The sequence below is a fragment of the Notolepis coatsorum genome (genome assembly GCF_963971535.1).
Source record: "Notolepis coatsorum genome assembly, chromosome: 3".
Classification (NCBI taxonomy): Eukaryota; Metazoa; Chordata; class Actinopteri; order Aulopiformes; family Paralepididae; genus Notolepis; species Notolepis coatsorum.
The window spans coordinates 37637295-37660313 of NC_140167.1; the positions used below are offsets into that span (position 1 = coordinate 37637295).

The following is a 23019-nucleotide window of genomic DNA, read 5'->3' on the forward strand; positions in this document are numbered from 1 at the left end:
TTGTGGAGCCTGCCTCCTGCCACTATTGAGCTGCCGCTCTGTGCTCAGTGATGCAGTGAGGCACAGTGATGCATTATATAGTCTGATGGCTGTTGGAATGAAGGACTTCCTGTGCCGTTCAGTGCTGCATTTGGGTAGTGTGAGCCTAGCACTGAACATGCTCCTCCTGTCAGCCAAGTCTGTGTATAGTGGGTGGGTGGGGTTTTCCCTAATGGCCTGGAGCTTAGCGAGGCTCCTCCTCTCCGCCACCCTCGCTAGAGAGTCCAGCTCCACCCCAACCACGCTGCTGGCCTTCCTGACCAGCTTATCCAGCCTGGTTGTGTCCACTGCTCTCAGTCCGCTGCCCCAGCAGGTCACAGCGTACAAGAAGGCGCCCGCCACCACCGACTCATAGAACATCCTCAACATCCTTGTACAGACATTGAAGGATCTCAGCCTTCTGAGGAAGTAGAGTCGGCTCTGGCCCTTCTTGTGCTTCTGCATGTTTTGACCCGTTCAGTTTGTTGTCAAATATAAACACAAATTTGTATCTGTTCCCTGTATCAAGAGTTCAGTAGAATGAAATCAACTAGAATAAACATATGTCTCCAATTCCTACTTTTTATTTTTGGTGGTGGGGCTGGGCTACTCATTTGTTTCCGTTTGGATCACGGATTGGGTGTTTATTAAACCTTTATCAGTGTAACCTACTCAAGATAAGGATTTTTAGAAGTGTTTGTAAATTGTAGCTTCAATGCCTTTGATAGAATCCCTTGAAACAACGTACCATGTTATTTTTTGGCTTGACAACAAAACAAAATTGTATCATACATGTTGTGAAAACTACACTACTGCCCCTTTAACAGTGCCTTGTTTTGAACGCTTTCCAAATCTCGAGCCTGCACGCACGCACTACTACATCATGGCGGAATGGAAGAGGTCTGTCTCGAGTCCCTCCTCGTCCTCGGCATCAGATACAAATATGACATCCCTCGCCCGAGCTTTGTCGCAACCAAAGTTGAGCAATTTTGATCAGTCGGATGTTTTTCATTCACAAACGAACCTCCTCCGTGGAAATGTGACACTTGTTGGCCGGAGAAGAAAGTTATCGAACTGTAACGCTGCTGTGTCTGAATCCGTAGATACCATCATTTCTCCATGTGCCGAGGCACGAGTCCTGGTCATCAACACAGGGGGAACTATCGGAATGACACTGCAGGATAACGGTAACTATTGCAAACTGCCTTTAATTTATTTATTCTCCATGTCCCGTTGAGCAGAAAGTGGGGGATTAATCATGCCTATTAGCCTAGCATCAGCTACGCTAACTGTCGGGTTATGTGATGTGAGTGATGGACGGGCGCACGGTTTTCATCATAGAGATATGAGTCGCATGGGAAGATGGGGCGTGTTGTCTGTGTGCACACAGTATTGTAAAAATAACAACTTGTCATCATAACTCTAGGTTAACCTAACGTTTTAGCTACGAAAAGGCGCTAAATATATTAGCTACAGACACATTACATGGCTAACGTTAGTTACAATAGGATCTGATTACTCCAGACCATTCTATAAACTTCACTGAATTACAAAATAATTTGGGAGGAAGGTGAGTAACACACACTTTCGACAATCAAGGATGGCAGGCAGCCTAGTATAGTGCTGGATTCGATGTCGTCGGTTGTCATCATAGTACTGTTTGCATAACAAAACAGCCTTGCTATAACAACACAAGAAGTGTGTGTCCATTTCACTATCAATGAATTACTAGCAGGTGATGACGTGAGAGCTTGTGCAACAATAACATCCAATGGTCTTTACAGTTTCAGGTCACTAGATATACATAATAAACAACAGTTCCCCCAAGGTCATCCAGGAAGGTCCATCTTTGACATCTGCACTGATACCTTGGGTTATAAACGTATATAACGTATTTTTACTTTTTTTGTCTATTAGAACTGGATACTAGGCCTAAAACTGTTACCTGCAGTGCAGACACATAATTAAAAAAATTTAACACACCATGCACTCTTGTTTTTAAAGGGTTAACACTGGACCTAGTCTAAACTGTTGTGTGGACTTAAAGGCATATTTCACTTTAGTAGGACTTCAAGTTTAAAGTCATATACATAAGCTAGTAACCACTACTGTCCCTGTCGTCCACTGTCAACACCACCATTCCTCCCAGGTGTCAGTCACTTAAAAGTCACTTAATTTTGGGGACCTAGTCTAAATGTCATACTTGGTAAGTTCTACTAAAGTGAAATATCTCTTTAATATAATTTTCCTATATTTATCATCTGTCACGTTTCCGGAAGTCAGTATCACCATTATATTCCCAAGCTCTCATCAAAAACAACTCGGGACACATACATATTTGCATCAATTGCAAAAACAAGGAATATGATGAATACCAAATATTGTAATAGCACCTGTTTTGACGGGCATGGAAGTTGAAAATAGTGGTGAGGTGGGATTATTGTTGTTGCCGTGCAGTAAAGGGAATAAAACTCTTTCCAAGACATTTCACTTGGAGATGTCACGAGTCAATGTCACACGATATCACAATCAGGCTATCAATGTAGGCCTATTCATTATAACTATTCACTCCATACTTGCTAGACTTGGGCTGTGCTGGTAAGGTTCAGTTTGAAGGGTCATTGTTTTCCTTTTTCTATTTACTACACGGCCTCTCGGTCCTCCAACACCAACAGTCCTAAATTTAGACCATTCGATATTTTCTCTTCCATGACCGCAGCGCTCGTATTTCTCTCAGCTGCCACGTCTCATCTCGTTCAAACTACAGTGTAGAGTCATGAGGAACTCTCCTGTGTGGATCCCATTCAAATGTGCCAGAGTCACATGCGCTGCTCCATTTACTGTTGAAAACAAACTATTGTGGTCATGTCGTCCAGTAGTGGGGGGTAGTATTTTCCGTGTGGACCTGGGCATCCAGAGGCTAGTTTTGTAAAACCAATGCTGAAAAAGAGGAATGAAGATGGGGCCTGACGGAATAATACCAACTTGAATGGGGTTCCCATTTCCCAAGTAGCCAGCCACAGTGCCATCCTTAGGTTCACCACTAGGGCTCAGTGTGACACTGGGGTATGGGGTAATTGTATAATGGTCTCAATTCTGTATCTTCTGTATAAGGAAAGGGGCTGAAATAACTTTTTCTGTCACCCCCCCCCCCCCAACAGTCTTGGCGCCAGAACCCAACGCTTTTGTGAATAACCTTCGTAAATTGCCCATCCTACACGATGAGCAGTATGCCCAGCAGACCTGCCTCTACGACTACTACGACCCAACTGGAAACACCCTGGTGCTGCCGTACGTTACTGTGTTCATCCACTTTCATCCAGCTCTTTTATTTAGTGCTGTCATATCTGTCTTATATCACATTTGATCTCTTTTCTGAGTTTTAAAGCCATCATATGGATTCATATCCCCCCCAAAAAAGTTATATGTACAGTAATTAAGACGAATCATTTGAATTCCAGACTGACACATGCCATGGAAGACATGCCATGGAAGAATTATACAACTTGTTTTGAATGAGAGTCATGAGCCTTTAAGGTCATGACATTTTATCAGCATGTTTGAAATGTTTTATTATTATAATTCTATTATAAAAAGATTAAAAAAAATTGTATTGTAATCTTTTTACTTTTAAAGCAATATTCCACTTTTACCCAATTTCCATTTTTCAGTACACATAGTACACCTCTAGTACACATAGTACACGTTCAGTACACATGGTACACCTTCAGTACATATAGTACACACGGTACACCTTCAATATACATAGTATACCTTCAATGCACCTTCAGTACACATAGTATACCTTCAATACACATAGTTTACCTTAAGTACACATAGTATGCCTTCAATACACATAATAGGAGCCTGTAATCACCTCCAGCGTTCAACCACTCAGGAACATGTAAAAGGACACCCAAGTTCTCACAGTACTGAAAACTATTTTATTTGTATTAATTCTATGCGAAAGTGAAATATTGCTTCAAATTGAAATAATCTGCCAAAACTGGATTTCGGAGATTCATTTGTTTTCATTATGGATGTAATATTACATTCCACCAGATTTACTACTCCTTCTGTGTGTCCAACACTTTATAATTGATGCTATGCCACGTTTTACAGGTGGGTGGTTCAGTGTTTGGATGGATTCAATAGCTCTACATCATATTCATATTGGTACACATTACTATAGTGTGTTATATTATTATATGGGAGAGTACCATGCATTCTATATCAGAATAACAGACAAAAACAGACAAATTTGCGTGTGAGAAAAATATGATGTGTAGGCTATTTTCTTTTCTTCTTTCAGTTATGAGTCTAATTTTCACAAATGTTAGCTTACAGTGAAATCTATATTATGGTCATTATGACACAATTAATATGATGGTTGTTTATGACACACAACAGAAGCCACACTTGTATCAAATGCATCAGCAATTGTATCAAATGCTATGCATTTTCTCTGTGCCTTACTGTAGTACTTATGACCCTAAAATCTCTGTTGCTTCAACAGGATGCCAACTCTCCACGCTGACAGGCTATTTCACGGGTCCTGTAGTACTGGTAGCATACTGTGTGCCTGCACTGCTTGAGTGGTTTTGATGTTCAGTGTCTCTGTCCCACCTAACGTGAAGAAGTGCTTGGCTACTGTGGCCTTCGTCCAGGTGAAAAAGTGCCAGGGAGGGAGTCTGAGGAGCGCACAGCTGCTGGATGTCCAGAATGGTTTTGTGCTTAATGTGCCCCCTGCTCTGTTTTGGTAGACGCCTCTCCTCTGGGGCCTCAGGGCGAGTAGCTTATCACATAAGGAACCAGTCCTAGTAGATAATGTTTCAAATGCATCAGTGTCCTTTGTTCCGCAGATGTTTGGTTTGTTAGATGTTGCTTGGTGTTGCCTCTTGTCTGGTGTCCCGCTGACAGAGCGAGGCTGACCCATCTTTGACTTGTTTGATCCCTGTAGTGTGAGGCCAGGTGCATGTTTTCAGGAGCAGTGAGGGGGCCCCTCTTTTGAATGGGAATCCTGACCAGTCAGGCTCAAGATGTGGCTGCTATCGCCACTCCAGATGGAGATGGAGGGGCCAGGCCAAGACTACCCAGGTCAAATCTCCTCTCCGCAGTCTCCAGCCTAGGCCTTTGGTGTCGGTGACGGTGCTTTCCTGGAGCCTAATCTCCATAGAACTACAGAGCCCGGCCCCCCCCAGCCCCTCAACCTTGATACACACTCACTGTGAAAGCCTTGGGAGATGGGTTATGGGGTACAGATAAGGTCTCCATAACACACAGCTAGTCTAGTTTAAACAAGACCATGGGTGATTATGTGAGTAGGGGGGCCTGGGGGTACAGTTCTCGCTTGGCTCATAATGGAGCTTCTTTTGGAGGACTGCCATATGTTACCAGCTTCACCCTTCGTTACAGCTTCAGGATGTCTACTCTCCCAGCTTATCCCAAGATAACCCGCTTTTGTGTTGATTTCTGCGCTTGTTAAAAGGGGGTCACTTTACCCCAGGCCCTATGTAAACGATGTCTGGCGTACAGGGCACAGGCCATGATTTCACCCATCGCTTTAGAATTTAGACACAGAGTGAGAACCTCTTCCACCGAGGAAATGGTTGCAAGCTGTACATCATATCAAAGGTTATAGTGAGTTTCATTTGACCGGGCAACTTGGATACTGTAGCACAGTGTCTATGAAACTCATAATGGTTGATGTCTTCCTCAGTAGAACATATGAAGACACATCAAGGACAAGGGCATGTATCATTACCCAACTGGATTGCATTGGGGCCTGGTGAGAAGATGCAGCACAGTGCTATGGTTCTCTAAAACGATCAGTGAAATTAGGGCCTGTACAAGTCAACATCATGCCAGACAATGTTTAGATGGGGCCTGGGTTTAAAAAAAGAAAAGTGAACCCATCCTTTAATGTTTGGCTTCAAGCTAAATCTCCTGCATACATTTTTGGGCAATCTGTCCTAAGCTCAAGCCTGATATTGCTAACGTCACTAATGCTACTTTATTTTCAGAGTGTACGCATGCATTTTCTTTTTTATTAACATGCGCCGCCGTGTTTGATTTCTGATAATGTGTGTTCAGCATGATTTGCCTATTTAATATTTGCTCAGCATTTTGTTGATACAGTCAGTGTTATTATCATCGACTCAAATAGGCTAATTTGCAAGTCTAATAGGTCTACTGTTGATATTATTAGGCAAAACTGCCTTTGTTGAGAATACTTCTTCTGACTGAGGAGGGAAATAGTTTATTGATTTATTGAAAAGCCTTATTCATGTTTAGGCAGCAAGGCTGTTTGCCCCCACTCCATCCTTCACCACCCTCCATCCTTCCCCACCCTCCATCCTTCATTCCCCATTTCTCCCAGTCCACCCCCCCACCACTTCACCAGTCATCCTTTCATGCCCAGCAGGCTTATGAGACATCTTAGCAGTGATATGCTAATGTTCTTCTGCCTTGCAATACCGTAGGCTACACCCGGCAGATAGATGACTAATTGGTTATTTGAATATTGTTTCTTGTGGCACTTTTGGGTTTAAGATTATCAACAACATATGTTGTAGGGTTGTGTGTGGAGTAGAGGGCTAATTAGACGAGTGGTTAGGTGGACTGGGGCTTGTCAGCTATTCCCCCTGCTGTTCCATTCAGCGCCCTTCTCCGTGTTTGGAGGCTACCCCTATGGTAATATGGGGGGTGGGGGTCACAGCCCATGCCCTTTTTAAAAAGAGAGATTAACAGGGAAAATCTTTTCACAGCTGCTTAGCCGGCCACACTTCCTTATTAGGACTGTCACAGGCGGGATGGGATGCGCGTACCTTAAACTCCACTTGGGAGGGGCATAAATATGTATACATGTGATGCTAGCAGGGGGTTTCACCCACATAATTGGAATGGATCAGGGACATGGGTTCTTGCCTTAACCTGACTTACCCCTGTTTTATTGGGACATAGAGGTCTACTGTATAGGTCAAACAGCCCCTAGCCGGTCCTCAAGGATGAAACAAACCACCCTCTCAGTCCCACAGCTATGCTTCTACAGTATACAGTGAGGAAAAGATAAATACTGAACTTCAAAGCACTTCTCTAACTCCTTAATTTGAGCTAAGCATAACCCCGTCCCTGTCCCTCATCACACCTTCATAATTCTCATTGTATGCTTGTGAAACAGGTTCCGGCACCCTGCTGCTAAAACAAGGCTCAGCTAAATACGTCTCGCTTCATAAAGTCAGCTCAGCGTTTAGCTTACCCCTTCCCTTCTCCTTCGTTAGGCTCTCTGTGTATTCCTCTTTGTTTAAACATAACCTGATCCAAGTCTCTTGAAGTAGAAAACAACCCACACAGAAGAACACAATAAACACCTAATATAATTGTATTGCCTATATTGTGTCTTCTACTATTACCATGCCGGTACCTCCCATCACCCCCTCCGCCATGCTGCTATGATGCCTGAATTTCCCCAAGGGGATCAGTAAAGGAATATCTTAAAAGTGATTTTTCTTTCCTTTTATTTATTTATTTTTTCCTCTCTGTGATTTGCTTAACCCTGTGTTGTTTATGTGCCTTGGAGTGAAGTGTCTGAACTTCATAATAACTGCATTATGAGTACATCAAATGATTTTCAGCTATTTGTGCTGCTTGTTGAGTTTTCTTTTTGTATACGACGTGAAGTGAAACTCATAGTGAACTTGTTTCTTGTTTCCAGGCTCCACAAAGACAACAAGAGGATAGTCTACACTATTCTAGAGTACTGTCCTTTGTTGGACTCTTGTAATATGACTACGGACGACTGGGGTACAATTGGGAAGGACATTGAGGTACTTGTTCTTGTCTTTTGATATGCAAAAACACAAACTATGCAAGCCTCACTGTCTGAGGTTCTTGATTGTGCTCTATTTGGCTTTTAAAATATATTACACAACGCTGTCTTTCATTTGATTTGGCAGAAAAACTACGAGAACTACGATGGCTTTGTGATCCTCCACGGCACGGACACCATGGCCTACACTGCATCGGCGCTGTCCTTCATGTGCGAGCACCTGGGTAAGCCGGTCATCCTGACCGGGTCACAGGTACGAGCTGCTTGGAAGAGTATAACAAACACTGCACTGGCTCTATAACTATTTACTGCACTCATATATACGTATAAAGATAAAAGCCCCCTGATAAGATAAAGCTCCTTGTAGGTGCCAATTTATGAGATGAGGAACGATGGGCGAGACAACCTGCTGGGGGCGCTGTTGATTGCCGGTCAGTTTGTCATTCCTGAGGTGAGTGAGCAGGGATGGGACTTGGAATGCTGCTTTGTTGGATTGCATTGTGCTGGGTTGATCTCAAAAGGAAGGGGAATTCTCAGCTCATCCTCAAGGCTATGATCTGTAATGGGGGGGGGGGGGGGGGGGTTGCATATGGTATGGATATTTGGGTGTATGGAAGTATGGACGCCCATGACAATGCATTCTGCCAATTTGAATGAATCGAAAACAACCATTTAAGTTCTGTAGGTGAAAAAACAAAACCACACCATGTGTGAAATTGTGGACAGGAAGAGAAAATGTGACAAATGAATAAAAATCTATATCTTTTTAAGGTTTGCAGATGATGGAGCTGCAATGTTATTCTAAATATTGATACATTTACTAAAATTGTAGAGAATCTTGATTTAGGTTTGTGTGATTGTTTGAGTACAAAAGGCCGTCTTAAACTACTTGTCCAATGAGAATGTTTAGTAAACGGCCGCGAGATCAGTTTCACAACACTGACAGTAAGTGCCTGATAAATGTTTAAAACATGTATATATTAATTTGTTGAAGATTTCCAAGCTTTCACGTAGTGTCTTCACCAAAGAACAATGCTGATTTAATTAGCATAATCTTGACAGTTATTGAGAGTAAATGTGCTTGAATATGGCCAGTGATGTCACCGGAGATATTGAATCCTTGTCTTGTGTCAATTACAGCAGACGAGCATTATCTACAATACCTTGTTTTATAGGAACCGCTACCTTATAATTTCTTTGAGCTGTAATTAACACAATGATTCAATGTCCCAGATGACCTCACTGGTGGCCATATTAAACCAAATTTATTCTCAATAACCGTGGATGTGTGTGAGATTATGTGCAAAATAAATCAGCATTGTTTTTGTCTGCCCTACTCTCCAGCGAGGTTCTGAATGCTCAGTAAAATGTGCTCTCTCTCTCTCTCCTCAGGTGTGCCTGTATTTCCACAACAAACTCTACAGGGGGAATCGTGTGACCAAGGTGGATGCTGGAAGTTTCAATGCCTTCTGCTCTCCTAACCTGGCTCCCCTGGCCAACGCCGAAGTGGATATTACAAGTAATCGAGGGGTGTGATGGACGGGTTTGTCTTGCCGTTTAGGTGCCAAATGCAAATAATTTTTGGTCAGTCTTTTTTAGCTGTCCACTAGGTGGGAGGAACCTTTTTGTTGATGTGTCCTCTTCCCCCCCCCCACCCCACCCCACCCCACAGTCAACTGGGACACAGTGTGGAGAGCCAACACCACCGCTAAGTTTCACGTGAGCACCGAGTTGAACCGGAACGTGGGTCTGCTTCGATTGTTCCCCGGCATCACTGCTGCTACCGTAAGTCTCTCACATTTCTGGGGATGGTACAGTGGGATGGTACTGTGAGATGGTACAGTGGTATACTATAGTGAGATGGTGCAGTGGTATACTATAGTGGGATGGTACGGTGGGATGGTACAGAGGGGTGGGATGGTACGGTGGGATGGTATAGTGGGATGGTACAGAGGGGTGGTATAGTGGGATGGCCTGGGAGAGTGGAGGCTATCACGTGCTTCCTCCGACACACGTCTAGCCAATCAACTGCTTCTTTTCACCTGGCAGCGCGGACTCTCACTGAGAGGGTGTAACGTGTGGAAGGATCACACTACCCCCCTTAGATCCTATCCGCGCTGAGCAGGCGCCCCGACCGAACTGTAGGAGTCGCTGTTTACAACGACCCAGACCCACCCCGCCAGCTTTCCCACCCTCTAATACTGCCAATTGTATTAGTGTGAACGGCCAGCCAAGCTGGTGACAACGCCGGGAGCTGGATTCGAACAGGCGAATCCAGCGTCTCCGGCGTTGGTGACGAACGCAATCTCCGCTACGCCACCTGACCGCCCAATGTCTTGACTTTTCAAGCGAACGCACAGAGCACCTGCATTGTGTTTTTAACTTTTTAGTCAATAGCCTGACACTGCCTTATTGGGCCATTGGAAGAGGACCCAGTATTTAGCCTTCAGTTGTACCTTGTTTATTTACTTTCACTTTTAAAAGCTCACCAGTCACCAGTGTTGGGCAAGTTACTTTAAAAAAGTAACTAGTTACAGTTACTAGTTACTTCTTCCAAAAAGTAACTAAATTACTTACTCAGTTACAAATTATAACTATTGCGTTACTTTCAAGATTTTTTTTACATAAACAACATACACAAATCTAAACTATTTTAATGTTGCTGTGGGACAAAGTGAGACTAGCCTCCAATCAAATGCCATGTAGGCTATGTAGATATTATAATTACTATGTTTATATAGTGGATCATACAAATACAAACAGAATAGATGTTTTGGAACTTTTGATATGTATTGCCCCTCAACAGGCCACAACTGGGCAACATTAAATTATGCTTGTTAAGCACTATACCAAAAATAAATAACAAATATATACTGATTGATTGAACATTTTAATTAACAGATTTCAGAATGGGTACAATACAGTACGGCTCAATACACACAATTGTTAAGGGGATGCAGACCAGAGAAAGAGTTTCGTCTTGTTTACATCAGGGTCCCCCATTTTCAATTCATGACATTTATGACGAAAGTCTTTCTCTGGTCTGCATCCCCTTAACAATTGTATGTATTGAGCTGTACTGTACTGTACCCATTCTGCAATCTGTTAATAAACTTTTCAATCAATCAATCAATGACATACACAACATACAGATATAAGAATCTAATCGAATCATCTAAACTAATCTAATCATTACATTTAAGACATGCATGACATACAGATATATTATATCGCTGAGCACCTGAAGCCTATTAAACCAGGAAGTGCAGCACTGTTGATAAGGCTGTCAGCACTGCAGTAGGGCCACTCAGTGCCCTGCGCTGCAAAGAGTGAACACAAAACACTCATGGACCCGCGGTCTCATGTTGACTGAGTCGCTTGTGTTGTTCGTTGGATTCGTTTTTGAGCTCAAAACGTACACTACACGGACCGCGCTCTCATGCTGACTGATCACTGATCGCTTGTCTTGTCGCGCTGTGTGTCAGACTCTGGATGCTTTAGACACCCGCCCACCTCCACCTCTGATTGGCTTACCATGACATTGTATTCAACCTCAGCCAATCGTCAGCATGTATGCTTGGCTCGCGCACTGTCCACTAAACAAGGAAGAACATTATTATTGCCTCTCGGCGCAGAGATATGTCTGATGAAAGAAACAGGTTCATTCATAGTAACGCGCCGCATTTTTTTGTAGTAACGGTAACGACGTTATTAAGATTGGAAGAGTAATCCGTTAGATTACTCGTTACTGAAAAAACGAACGCCGTTAGTAACGAAGTTACTTATAGTGCCGTTATTCCCATCACTGCCAGTCACCACTGTTTCACTTCTTGCTAATTCAGCAAACCTACTCTGAAATCAAAACCGTTTAAATAATTGGTTTTGCGCATGATAAGTGAAAGCTGGCGGTAGAAAGAGAGACCGAGGTGAGAGATATTTTTTGTGTGTGTATTGTCTGTGTGTGTGTCTTCAGAGTCCAGGACCCGATTAACATAGAATTGCAAATCTTACAAACTCTTACAAATTCATCATTATTTTAATTAATTTCACATACCTACTCTGAAATCAAAGCCGTGGAAATAATTGGTTTTGCGTGAGACCAGTGAAAGAGGTGAGAGATGTGTGCCTGCATGTGTATTCTATTTTGTTCTCCAATATGTCATTTAAATCTGTAAAAATAAATAAATATATACTGTATATGATAACCCAATCATACCCATCTTTTCAACATATAGCCTTCCTTGTATTCATCGAGGCACCAGATAATGAACAGCATTCATGTGCATTTACAATAACATATTGAGCTGGTATGCACAAATTAAATGGATAAACAAAATGACCAATTGAGATATTAACCTCAGGACAATCCACCTTTGTATTATTATGTGTCCGGCCAGCAAAATAATCAGTATTTTTCATTTCGACCCCTTGGTTAATTAAATTTGACAGGCCAATACTGTGCTGTGCACTTATGCATGGCTGCTTATGAGTTGTGTTTAGTTTAAGTTTATTTGCACATACTGTATGAATAAGAATACAATAAAAATAAGTTAAAACATTGTGCAGGAGAGGTTAGAAGCCAGAAATGTCTTATGAAGATACCGCCCCTTAATATCAATATTCATACAGGACAAATAAGAACAATGATGATGACCTTGTCAATGCTTCAAATCCAAACAAAGGAAAACACACTACAGTTTGCATGGACATTGGTTGGAAAATAAGATGCATTACAATTTATTCATAAAGTGTTGTGGATATTTGCTAATTAAGGTCATTTTTATATGTTTTTTGAATAATGACTATATATGATTGATGCTAAGTAGATGTTGTCTGTAGTGATGGAAGTAGATTGGTCCAAAGAGATGGTCCTCTGTATTTGAATGTGTATTGCTTAAGGGAAGTCAGACAATATGGAAGATGAAAGTCCTTAGAGTGGGGAATAGGAGTGAATGTCTGAGGAAAGCTTAAAGACATTCTGGACTGAGTATGTATTGCATGGGAGCAAAGATAAGAGGGATCGGGACGTGGATACTGTATGTTCTCAGTAACTATGGTGCATTCCCCCACTTTGGGTTCCAAGTTGTCAGCAGTGCTTAGCCCACTGAAAAATTAGACTGGGTTATGGGCCGTGACCAATCGCCCACTAAAGATGTGGGCCTGGCACCACACGCTTACCTGCTGCTCCCCCACAGAGGCTTTTACTGTCTCAATCTGCTCCCACCGCCCAGGTCGGCCATCACACATTCCTAACCGCTTTTTACAGCCCAGGGCCATAGTTTTGACGAGACACCCGGCTGTCGTGCGCCTACCATCTCTGATGGAGACGACCGGAACAGGCCTAGGAGGGAAAATAATGTCTCCAGCCAACCTAAGGCTTGGTCCAAAATCCTGTGACTTTTATTGCGTCCAATACCAAATATTGTGCGAGCCTGGCATGCGTGGCGACGCCCGTTCTCTCCCACGTCTTGCCTGGTGATATTGTTCCTCCTGACAGTTTAAAGTTAATGGGTTTTCTTCCTTCCTGCCATTTCGACGGCCTCCTCTCCAGATGCCAGGCCTAGTGGTGCGGCGTAGCGTCTCCCAGTGCCACTCAGCCAGTGGCTGAGAACCTGGTTGAATAGATGGCGCCAGATGGGGCTTTAGAGGGCAGGTTGGGGGAAGGGTGTGTGTGGGGAGGAGAGTAGGTGTTCAGGAAGGCCCTTCTCTTCAGAATATGTTTGTGGCCTGAAAGCGTGCGTGTTGTCGTTTTGCATGAAGGTGAGAGCTTTCCTGCAACCGCCCATGGAGGGCGTGGTCCTGGAGACGTACGGCAGCGGCAACGCCCCCGATAACCGCGCCGACCTGCTGGAGGAGCTGAAGAAGGCCACTGACCGCGGAGTCATTATCGTCAACTGTACGCAGTGTCTGAGGGGAACGGTGTCCATGTCCTACGCCACCGGAAAGGTAGACTGCAGCACTCAGTCTGTAGTCAAAGTAAAGATTCCTACGTTACTTGGGGTTTTTGTCGTTGACTTGGAATCAGAATCAATTTATAAAATGTATATGAATTGGTGTCGGTGGTATTGGTGCAGAGACGTACAGTATTGTCAAAACGTAACATACTGACATACATGGTACAAAGACTTGTAGTCAGTCCAGTTTTGCCCAATCCAGCGTAGCTGAGGTAATTAAACTTAGTAGTTACTTCTAAGTTATGATTAGAGATGCTACAAGGAATCGTTTAAACTATGACTCCAATTGGTCCCCAGGTCCTGATGGTGGCGGGGCTCATAGCGGGCGGTGACATGACCCCAGAGTCTGCCTTGTCCAAGCTGTCCTATGTGCTGGCCAGGACGGAACTCAACCTGCAGGCCAAAAAGAAGGTGGGACTTCACGTTCACATTCGGCTGTGACCTCTAATCTGGCCTACGCGGTGGGTCTGTTCGGGACACCGAGCCTGAAAATGTTTCTTTTTACCTGGGAATCGATACCGGTACCCAACGGTACCTTTTTTTCTGTACTTTACTCTCCCTCTCTGAAGTCTAAACTTCACAACACACAATCTAAAACCCCTTACCTCCCTCTCCCAAACCGTTCCTACAACAATAACAACAACTTGCAAAGGAGATCTTGTATCTCAATGGGAGTTCCTGGTATTTTTTTTTTTTTGCGATTTGCTAATTGCATAATTTCAAATTTCGATTTAAAAATCGATTAATCGTTCAGCCCTACTGCCCTACTGAGTACTGTTACTACAACGTTAGCCTGAGTAAAGAAACATGCTAGAAAAGTGGTGAAAAGTGTAATCCTGTATGTGTGTGTGTATGATGTGCAGATGATGGGCCAGAGCCTACGAGGAGAGATGATCACTGACCTGGAGGGAGCCAAGCTCTCCCTGAGCGACAGCCGCTTCATCCAGGTCATCGCCAAGTCCCTCAGCATCAGCTGCAAGGAAGTGAGCTCACCAGCCGCCAATAAGCACGCACGTACACACATACACACGCAAGGCCTTCTGTCACCCTCGCCCAGCCACCGGGGTTTTTCCTGACAAACAGGTTTCCGTCAGGTTCTGCCTTATCTGGCATGACACCCGGCTACCACAGTAGTGAAAATACAGTAGTGTAAAATAGTTTAGGAAATTCAAGTTTTGTTTTATTTGTCACAAATAAAGTACATGTACATTACAGTGAGATGGTTGGTTCTGTATGAGCCCCCTGAGAATGTGCTTCATACAGTAAAACAAGTTAAAAGAATAAACCTAATGTACAAAATGCAAACCGCAAAAATGAGGTGTGGATGTAGTGCAAATCTTTTGTAATAAATAGATAAAATATGGTGTAGTGTCTAAAGTGAATGTTAAAGCTAAGTGTTTGTTTAAAGTGAGTGTGTGGATGTGTGTGCAATGAATGTAGATGGCTGAACAAGTTATTGCTGTGACCACAGGCTTGCTGCCAGGTGTCAATGAGAGAGCATCAAATGTACACATCAGAAACGTGTTTAACATGCACCTCATCCAGTTCATATCCCAGTGCTGCTTTCTCAGTACACACACATTGATTAAAAAGTATGCCCACAGGAGCTGGAAGCCATCCGCGACGCCCTCACGCCTCCCTTGGCGTGTGCCGCCGCTAAGATCGGAGATGTGGAAGCCTTGGAGGCCATCAGGGAAATGGTGAGGAACGGTGAAATCCGTCGTGGTGCACAGATGGTCGTTGCTTAGTAAATGCATGGAAAAGCCAACGACCAAAGACGACATGCTTGTTGCACTGATAGCGCAGCCAGCGTTTCCGTTAGCCGGTAATTACCGGTATTTGGCCGGCAAAATCTGTTGAAGTCCGACATATTTAATCTCTCCGGTCATAGTGTCCGGTGAAAATAGTTCCCTCTGGGCACAGTTTGATTATTTGAATTGTATTTGGATGGGCTGGAGTTGGGTGAACGAAACAATCATTGCGTTTGTTGTCGTTGCTTCGCTCAGCGAGAGCTTGCTGCTGGATTTGCGGAAGGCATGCAGCTGCAGACCCACATAACCCACCAGCTTTGCTGGCACAGTGCGGTCCCCAGACCTGGAAAGCTGCTCTGCGGGTCTGCAGCTGGATGCTTCTTGCAAACTAACTGCTGCCGGCTCGCGCTGATAACAGCTTTCATTGTTGGACCGGCTGCTTGGTGGAGCAACGATGAAACGAATGTAATGAATCGTTCGTCGCATGGGCTATTTAATTTTGGCCTGTTTTGGTACGGTTCGGGTGATCAAGTTGTGCTTGGAGGGAGTTGTTTTCACCGGACATTATGACCAGCACCAAGTCGTTGGGAGGTGGAGAAATACATCACGCAAACCCGGCCACGATAACGTTGCCGTCTCTCTCTGCAAAATTTCTCAGTTCTTCGCTTGATATAATTAATACAAATGTCCAATATAACGGAATTCGTTAGCTCATAAAAATGTGATTATAACAGACTGCTGTTTAGTGTCGGACCGACTGCCCACATACGCGGTCTATTTTATTTCAAGTCAGCAGCAGCACGGAGTATCGAGGGACTTATTTTATTTGGAATATATTAATGACTGTATACGCAAAAGTAGCCTAGTTTTAAATAATAATATTATAAATCTACATGCCTTGAGGATGACATTCTTTATATAGTCTGCCTATAAATTGTTTTAAAGCTCAATAAACTATGACCGGAATTAATCTCATTTGTCCGGTAGATTGAAATCTTGCAGGTCACGGAGACCGGCAACAATTTTTTCTAACGGAAACCCTGAGCGCAGCTATGTTCACTGTATGCAGGACAGAGTTCATACAGACCACATTGTGTTCGCATATGCGAGTCCAGACTGATGATGTAAGATGCAGCCTTTGCCTCAGGAATGTCACACGTGGGTTTGTGCCTTTTCCACAGTCCGTTGGCTGATTGCACATTCGATGCCTTTTATAGTCTCAAAGGTATGAACAATCTGATCAATCTGACCTGATTTAGTTACGCTAGATGTTGTTCACCTGGCCCATCTGGCAAGAGGAGGACAATGTTTTCAGTCACATTTTACCCTCCATGAGAGTTCAAATAAAAGCAGCTGTGATTGCGTCACATTCTTGACATTCCAGCGTTGCTGGCTGAACCGGTCCACGCAGCACGTACCATCGATCCCTGCTAAACTACTGGGCGTACCTACCTCAAGCCCTGCCCTCTTATCTTTTTTTTTTTGTATTTTTTTTTTATTATTATTTTTTAAACAAACATATAAACAAACATGACAACACACAATAAGATATACAAGCATTAATTAACAGTGCACATCCAATGAAATCACTATTAGTTAAATGTCTTATACAGGATATACCCCTAAAACCTGCTATCTAATACCCTACACACATATGCTCTAGCTCGTACCCCCCCCTCCCGGACCCCCCATTGGATAATCCATCCATTATCCCTCGCTCCTAACCAGACACTACCATTATATGCTAGCTTTTATTCTCTCCACCACTTCTAACCACATTGTCATTTTGGATTCATTGAGACCCAAAATTCTTGCTGTAGATATTTCTTGATAAATCACATCGAGATATGTAATAATCCAGACCTTCCGGCAATTTTTTTTCGGTTGAAACCATCGTGATGCTATCAGCTTTTTAGCCACTGTGATACCCGATAAAACCAATCTCTTTAGCTGTGGGTGTACTGCACACTCAAAAACATCATTCAGCAGTAATACAGAGGGGTGTACAGGTATATTCAGAGTTAAGAGATTTGATAATTGCTGGGTCACTTCTTTCCAGAATATCTTAACTGGTGGGCAGTCCCAGTACATGTGCATAAATGTCCCCTCGTCCCCATTTGTACATAAGGAGATTTTTTATTTTTAATCTTTTTCCCCCTCCTTTTTCCTCCGATTTTCTCCCATCCCAATGTTAGTCGCTATGCCAATTCCCAATCCCCTTCCTGGTCGCTGCGCACTTACCCCCCACAGTCGGTCTGGGAGAGTGGAGGCTACCACGTGCTTCCTCCGACACACGTCCAGCCAATCAACCGCTTCTTTTCACCTGGCAGCACGGATTCTCACTGAGAGGGCGTAGCGTGTGGAAGGATCACACTATCCCACTTAGATCCTATCCGCGCTTAGCAGGCGCCCCGACCGAACTGTAGGAGTCGCTGTTTACAACGACCCGGACCCACCCCGCCAGCTTCTCCCACCCTCTAATACTGCCAATTGTATTAGTGTGAACGGCCAGCCAAGCTGGTGACAACCCCGGAGCTGTGAGCTGGATTCGAACAGGCGAATCCAGCCGCTCCGGGGTTGGTGACGAACGCAATCTCCGTTACGCCACCTGACCGCCCCTGCCCTCTTATCTTGATCCTCCAATCGCAACTTCCAATCTCATCCTCCAATTGTTCATACTTCACTGTTCATACTTTTTGCACAGCCCTGCAAAATATTCCATCCCACTGTATTTACATTTTTATTCTAATTAGTGTATATACTGACCACATTGTGCACAATTGTACAGCCCTGGCCTTTATTCTATTCTTCCGTAATTGTCTGTCCGTTAATGTCGCACCAAAAATCACCAAATCAAATTCCTTGTATGTGTAAACTACTTGGCAATAAAGACCTTTCTGATTCTAATTCTGAACTGTTGCTTCCTTCCTGTGGGCATACTTTTGAATCGGGGAAGCAACAGTTGGGATTAGGGGTGGGACAATACATCGATCCAGATCGATATATCGATCTATTATCAATAATCAAATAGGATCGACGCAACGTAAAAAGATCGATTCATATTGCGATACTCTTATTTTGAAAATCCCCGCGAGTCATATCCGCCGGCGCCCAGTATTGTGAAACTCCGTGTAGACATTACAGCAGTGTTTGCGTCTGCTGTAAAGCACTACAGAGCGTCTATTTTGCGAGCCGATATAAGTCTGTGCAGTTTTTTCCCCGCAACGGGTCAAATGCATATAACAGGCGTTGCATCGTCGCCATTCCTTTATGCCAACGTCGCGTTAAATATCTAAATGTTATATGCATTTGGCTGCTTAAAAGCTAAGCAGCTAACCGTGAGAGAGAACAGGAGAGTGAAGAGGGGACTTGGAAGGAGGAGGGGTGGGGGCTGTGGGGGACTGTGTGTGTGTGTGTGTGTGTGTGTCTGTGTCTGTGTGTGTCTGTGTGTGTGTTAAAGCTCAATATATAAAAACAAAAGTGAACAGGAGGTCTATTTGTATTAAAAACAATAGATTGTTTTTCATTTAAATGTCTGGAAGAGCTCAAAAATAAATACATCAATTGATATTTCCGTAGCCTTTTTTTAGTTGATCTAAATGTGACTGATTGTGTTAAATGGGCACATAATATCGCCTCATATCGATCGCAGGCACCTGAATTGAATCGTATCGTATCGTATCGTGGCAGACTTTGTGATATCGGCAAATATCGTATCGTTGTCCAAAGAATCGATATCGTATCGTATCGTGATGAAACTGATGATTCCCACCCCTAGTTGGGATTGGAGGATCAAGAAAAGAGGGCGGGGCTTGAGATAGGGCCATTGAGCAGGCTCACAATCCTATTGTTCTGGATGTGTAGGTTGTTATCACACGATTTACCCCTCCTTTGTGCTCAACCGGTGACCTGAAGAATACACCTACTAGCCTTTCCAGTCAATTTGCTTCTCTCCATAATCCACTTAAATAATCAGAAACGACCTGATTTCACACAGTGCTTCAGTTGAACTGAATAGAGTAACACCAGAGGAGGGATTCCAATGGTTAGAGAAAGGATACAAGATCATCAGACAACCCCCACTTGTTCTCTGAAACTGTAAAGTCACGTGGTACAATGTCAAGGTTGTCATGTCTTCTCCCCCGTCGACCAGGGCAGTAACCTCAGTCTGGGCGACTATGACGGCCGCACGCCCCTGCACATAGCCGCCTGCGAGGGCCACCTGAAGGTGGCGCAGTACCTGCTGAGTCACGGGGCCACCGTCTACGCCAAAGACCGCTATAGGGACACGCCCCTACGCAACGCTGTAAAGTTTAGGTAAAAAGAGTCAACTCGGTTTAAAACAAAGAGGGTGATTTGTCTCTCTGTGTGTGTGTGTGTGTGTGTGCACTGCATTAATGATGTAATTTGTGAAGACTTTAAGTGGGGCATTTAGAATCCCCGTTTGGCCGTTCACACAACAGCTTTTCCACCTTTTATTTTTCTCCCAGTCTTCAGTGGATATATGTTGCTAATAGCCTCCATAGAGGGGGGGGGTCATTAATCAACTGGCCTGCTAGGGGATCTGGCTCTGCTAAGTGACAATCATCTTTATGAAGCACTGACTGTCAGATGGGGGTTGAAACTAACTCTTAATGGAGTTTAGAGGCCAAGCTATAATTATGAGCTAATTAGGCTAATTGTCATCTGACAGTTTTAGGCTGTGTTTTATTTTTATCTAAGTTGTTATTATTATTCAACGACATTGCTGTAAATGACATCACCCTCAAGTATTATTTTTTTTGTGTTCTGTTATGAAGCCTCAGGGAGAAGAGCTGGCAGAGCTGTGGCAACGAAGTGACTGTTGTCATGGTTGGCACAGCATGTGTAGTCTTGTTGTCTTTTGAGAGAAGCACAGTAGCACTTCCCCTGCAGTCTCACTGCCTGTCTGACACACCATGGCTTTCCATGTCTTTTCTAAAAACATTTAGATGAAAAACATTTTCAAAGCTGGAATTTTAAATGTTTTTTCCCCTTCCTTCAGAATGACAACATTTCTTGTCCTATCAGTGTCTTCCGTGTTTGGCAGGGCACTTTATCCTGCTGCCCATATAAGGATAGGCAGGGTGCAGCGACTAGGAGCAGATAGAGGACAAAGAAGGGGCGTGTTCTCTGAACCAGTCTTACCAGCCAGCTCCCTGTTTCACAGATGAGAGATACTGGCTTGGCTGAAACTCTGCAGGAAGTGGATCATCAAGCTAACCCTGTGCCCATTTGTTTGACACTTTTATCCAAAGTACTATGAAATACAAATACAAAGTATATGGGTGACCCGGGCTGGGAATATGTATCCTTTTCACTAGGCACCATGGTCTACACAGGACCACATATCTTACCCCTAACCAGCTCATCTGTTTCAAGTTCAAGTTTTGTTTTATTTGTCACATATAAGGTGCATGGTTCTGTATGACCCTCCTGAGATTGTGCTTCATACAGTAAAAAGGTAAAATAATAAAGACCAAACACTAGGGGTGTAACGGTACGTGTATTCGTCCCGCGAATCTACGGTACGGGTGTCACGGTGCGGTACGTGCAGCACATTTTACAAATCTATACTCAATATCTTTACTAGGGGTGCACCAATGTATCGGTCGGGTATCGGTATCGGCCGATAAGTGCCTTGTTGACTGCAATCGGCCTATCGGCCGATAAGCTCAAATGTGCCGATGGCAGTAGCCGATAAATATCCATCAATTTGTGTAGCGTCAAGACAAAAAAAAGTTCACTCGCGACCTGCACAACGCCGTCCCCAGTCCCCCCCCCCACACACACACACACACACAAGCTACTGCATCAAAGTTACTACTTATGATTAACAAGGCATTCGTTTTGTGGCATTAACGTTATATAGTTAGTGTTACACGTTCAATAACATCAGCATATTATTTACCCGAACGTAGCAAGCGTTCATACTAGCTCAGTTCCTTCCGTTGCTCACAGAGCCCTGAGTTTTACCCATTCTGCAATCTGTTAATAACGTTTTCAATCAGACACATGTATAGAAAGGCTTTGTTTTATTATAACATTAGTTGCAGTAAAATCATTATGCCTCATTTAAGTCATCCTGCGGAGCTAAAAGTTAAACGTCGGCCGCGCCGTGTTGTTGCATGAGCCTGGTCTCTTTTGAAAGATGACATTCTGAAGTTTCTGATTCCAGAAAAAAAAATCACTTTTAGTGCTAACGTAATAGAGTAACATAGGTCTGAACTTGAGTTGTAAAAAAACTTGTTACTCAAGTTTTTCTGTAGTAGTTAGTAGTCCAGAGGTAGTATTTCCCCAGAAGGTGGTATGGCTTACAAATCCAGACAGAGCCATAGCCTGAAGCCTTATGTAGTACAAATCCAAATTTCATAAAGATCCATTCAGAAATGAGTGATTATGAGTGATTTTGGTAAACCGTGTACAAAGAAAAACTCAGTTTTCTCATAGACTTCAATTAATTCGGCTGTTTTGCTCTTCCTGTTTTCGTGTTCTTTCGTGTGTTTTTTTTTTATATTTAGATCCCCATGTGGGGTATCATTGGAAAGCCACACTCATTGGCTACGGCGATCCACAATCATTTTCGAGATCGGATCTAGATTGACGGAACTACTGCAGCCTGAGTCGGGAGTGGTATTTTGCGCAATACCGTGTACTTTGCACAAGCCTCAAATACCGGCATGTAACTCGAGAACCGCTGAATGGATTTTGTCACTATCGACAGGCAACAAATAAGCCTTCAATTCGATATATATATTGTATTACAAAATATGCACACCCGAGCCACTAGGGGTCGCCAAAGTGCCGGCTGCAAAAAATCCAAAAAACGTCCCATATGAGGGACGTTGCAGCTTAAGAGGTCAAACGGGACTGGGTAGAGATTTTACATCTAGTCAGTGTTGGTACAACCCCACGTTGCTAGAAAACAATGCAAACCACTTGAAAAGGCGATTTATAAGATAGGGGACCTTTAACCTATGGAAAGACACACACACACCAACACACGTCAACTTTCTCCCGCTGACTTTCTCTCACAGCTGATCGGAGGGGGAAAAAGGAAGCACTACTTTTCCAGACTGATCATCTGAGCTCCTCTCCAGTTGAGCTGCTACGGTGTTTAAATAAAAAATATTGATAGATCCTCTGCCATTGTTGTGTAACATATCATCTGTTCTCTAGTCTTCAGTCTCGGCTTCATGTGAAGTTAAATCCTCTCTACAAGTGAAACTTAACAAGCATTAAGTTGTTAACTCATTCAGAGCCACGCCCATATGACCAAATTAGGTCTAGCGTGCCAGCACTGAAGTCAATGGGAGGACAGGGATATTTGCGAACGCTTAAACTATAACTTAAATTATGGCTATGGGTCTAATACACCCGTCGCTTATCAATGACTTGCTTGCAGTCAATATGTACAAAACGGATTGTTTTTTCATCTGTATATTTCCAT

General features: G+C 43.5%; 1 protein-coding gene across 4 annotated transcripts in view; it reads left to right on the plus strand.

Annotated features, from left to right (window-relative positions):
• Positions 1-901: 901 nt before the first annotated feature.
• The window catches only part of aspg (asparaginase homolog), a gene marked incomplete at its 5' end in the record, with an annotated part of 31022 nt that continues 8904 nt past the window's right edge, over positions 902-23019 (plus strand). For 2 of the 4 annotated variants that reach the window (XM_084310031.1, XM_084310033.1), the window contains 13 exons: positions 902-1205; positions 3180-3309; positions 4535-4570; positions 7733-7844; positions 7974-8099; positions 8214-8297; positions 9239-9365; positions 9519-9631; positions 13607-13792; positions 14098-14211; positions 14664-14783; positions 15405-15500; positions 19705-19868. In XM_084310031.1, coding sequence (XP_084166157.1) covers positions 902-1205; positions 3180-3309; positions 4535-4570; positions 7733-7844; positions 7974-8099; positions 8214-8297; positions 9239-9365; positions 9519-9631; positions 13607-13792; positions 14098-14211; positions 14664-14783; positions 15405-15500; positions 19705-19868 — 1712 coding nt within the window. Of the gene's footprint in view, positions 1206-3179; positions 3310-4534; positions 4571-4978; positions 5116-7732; positions 7845-7973; positions 8100-8213; positions 8298-9238; positions 9366-9518; positions 9632-13606; positions 13793-14097; positions 14212-14663; positions 14784-15404; positions 15501-19704; positions 19869-23019 lie in introns of those variants that run through there. The other 2 variants (XM_084310032.1, XM_084310034.1) reach the window with 2 other exon arrangements.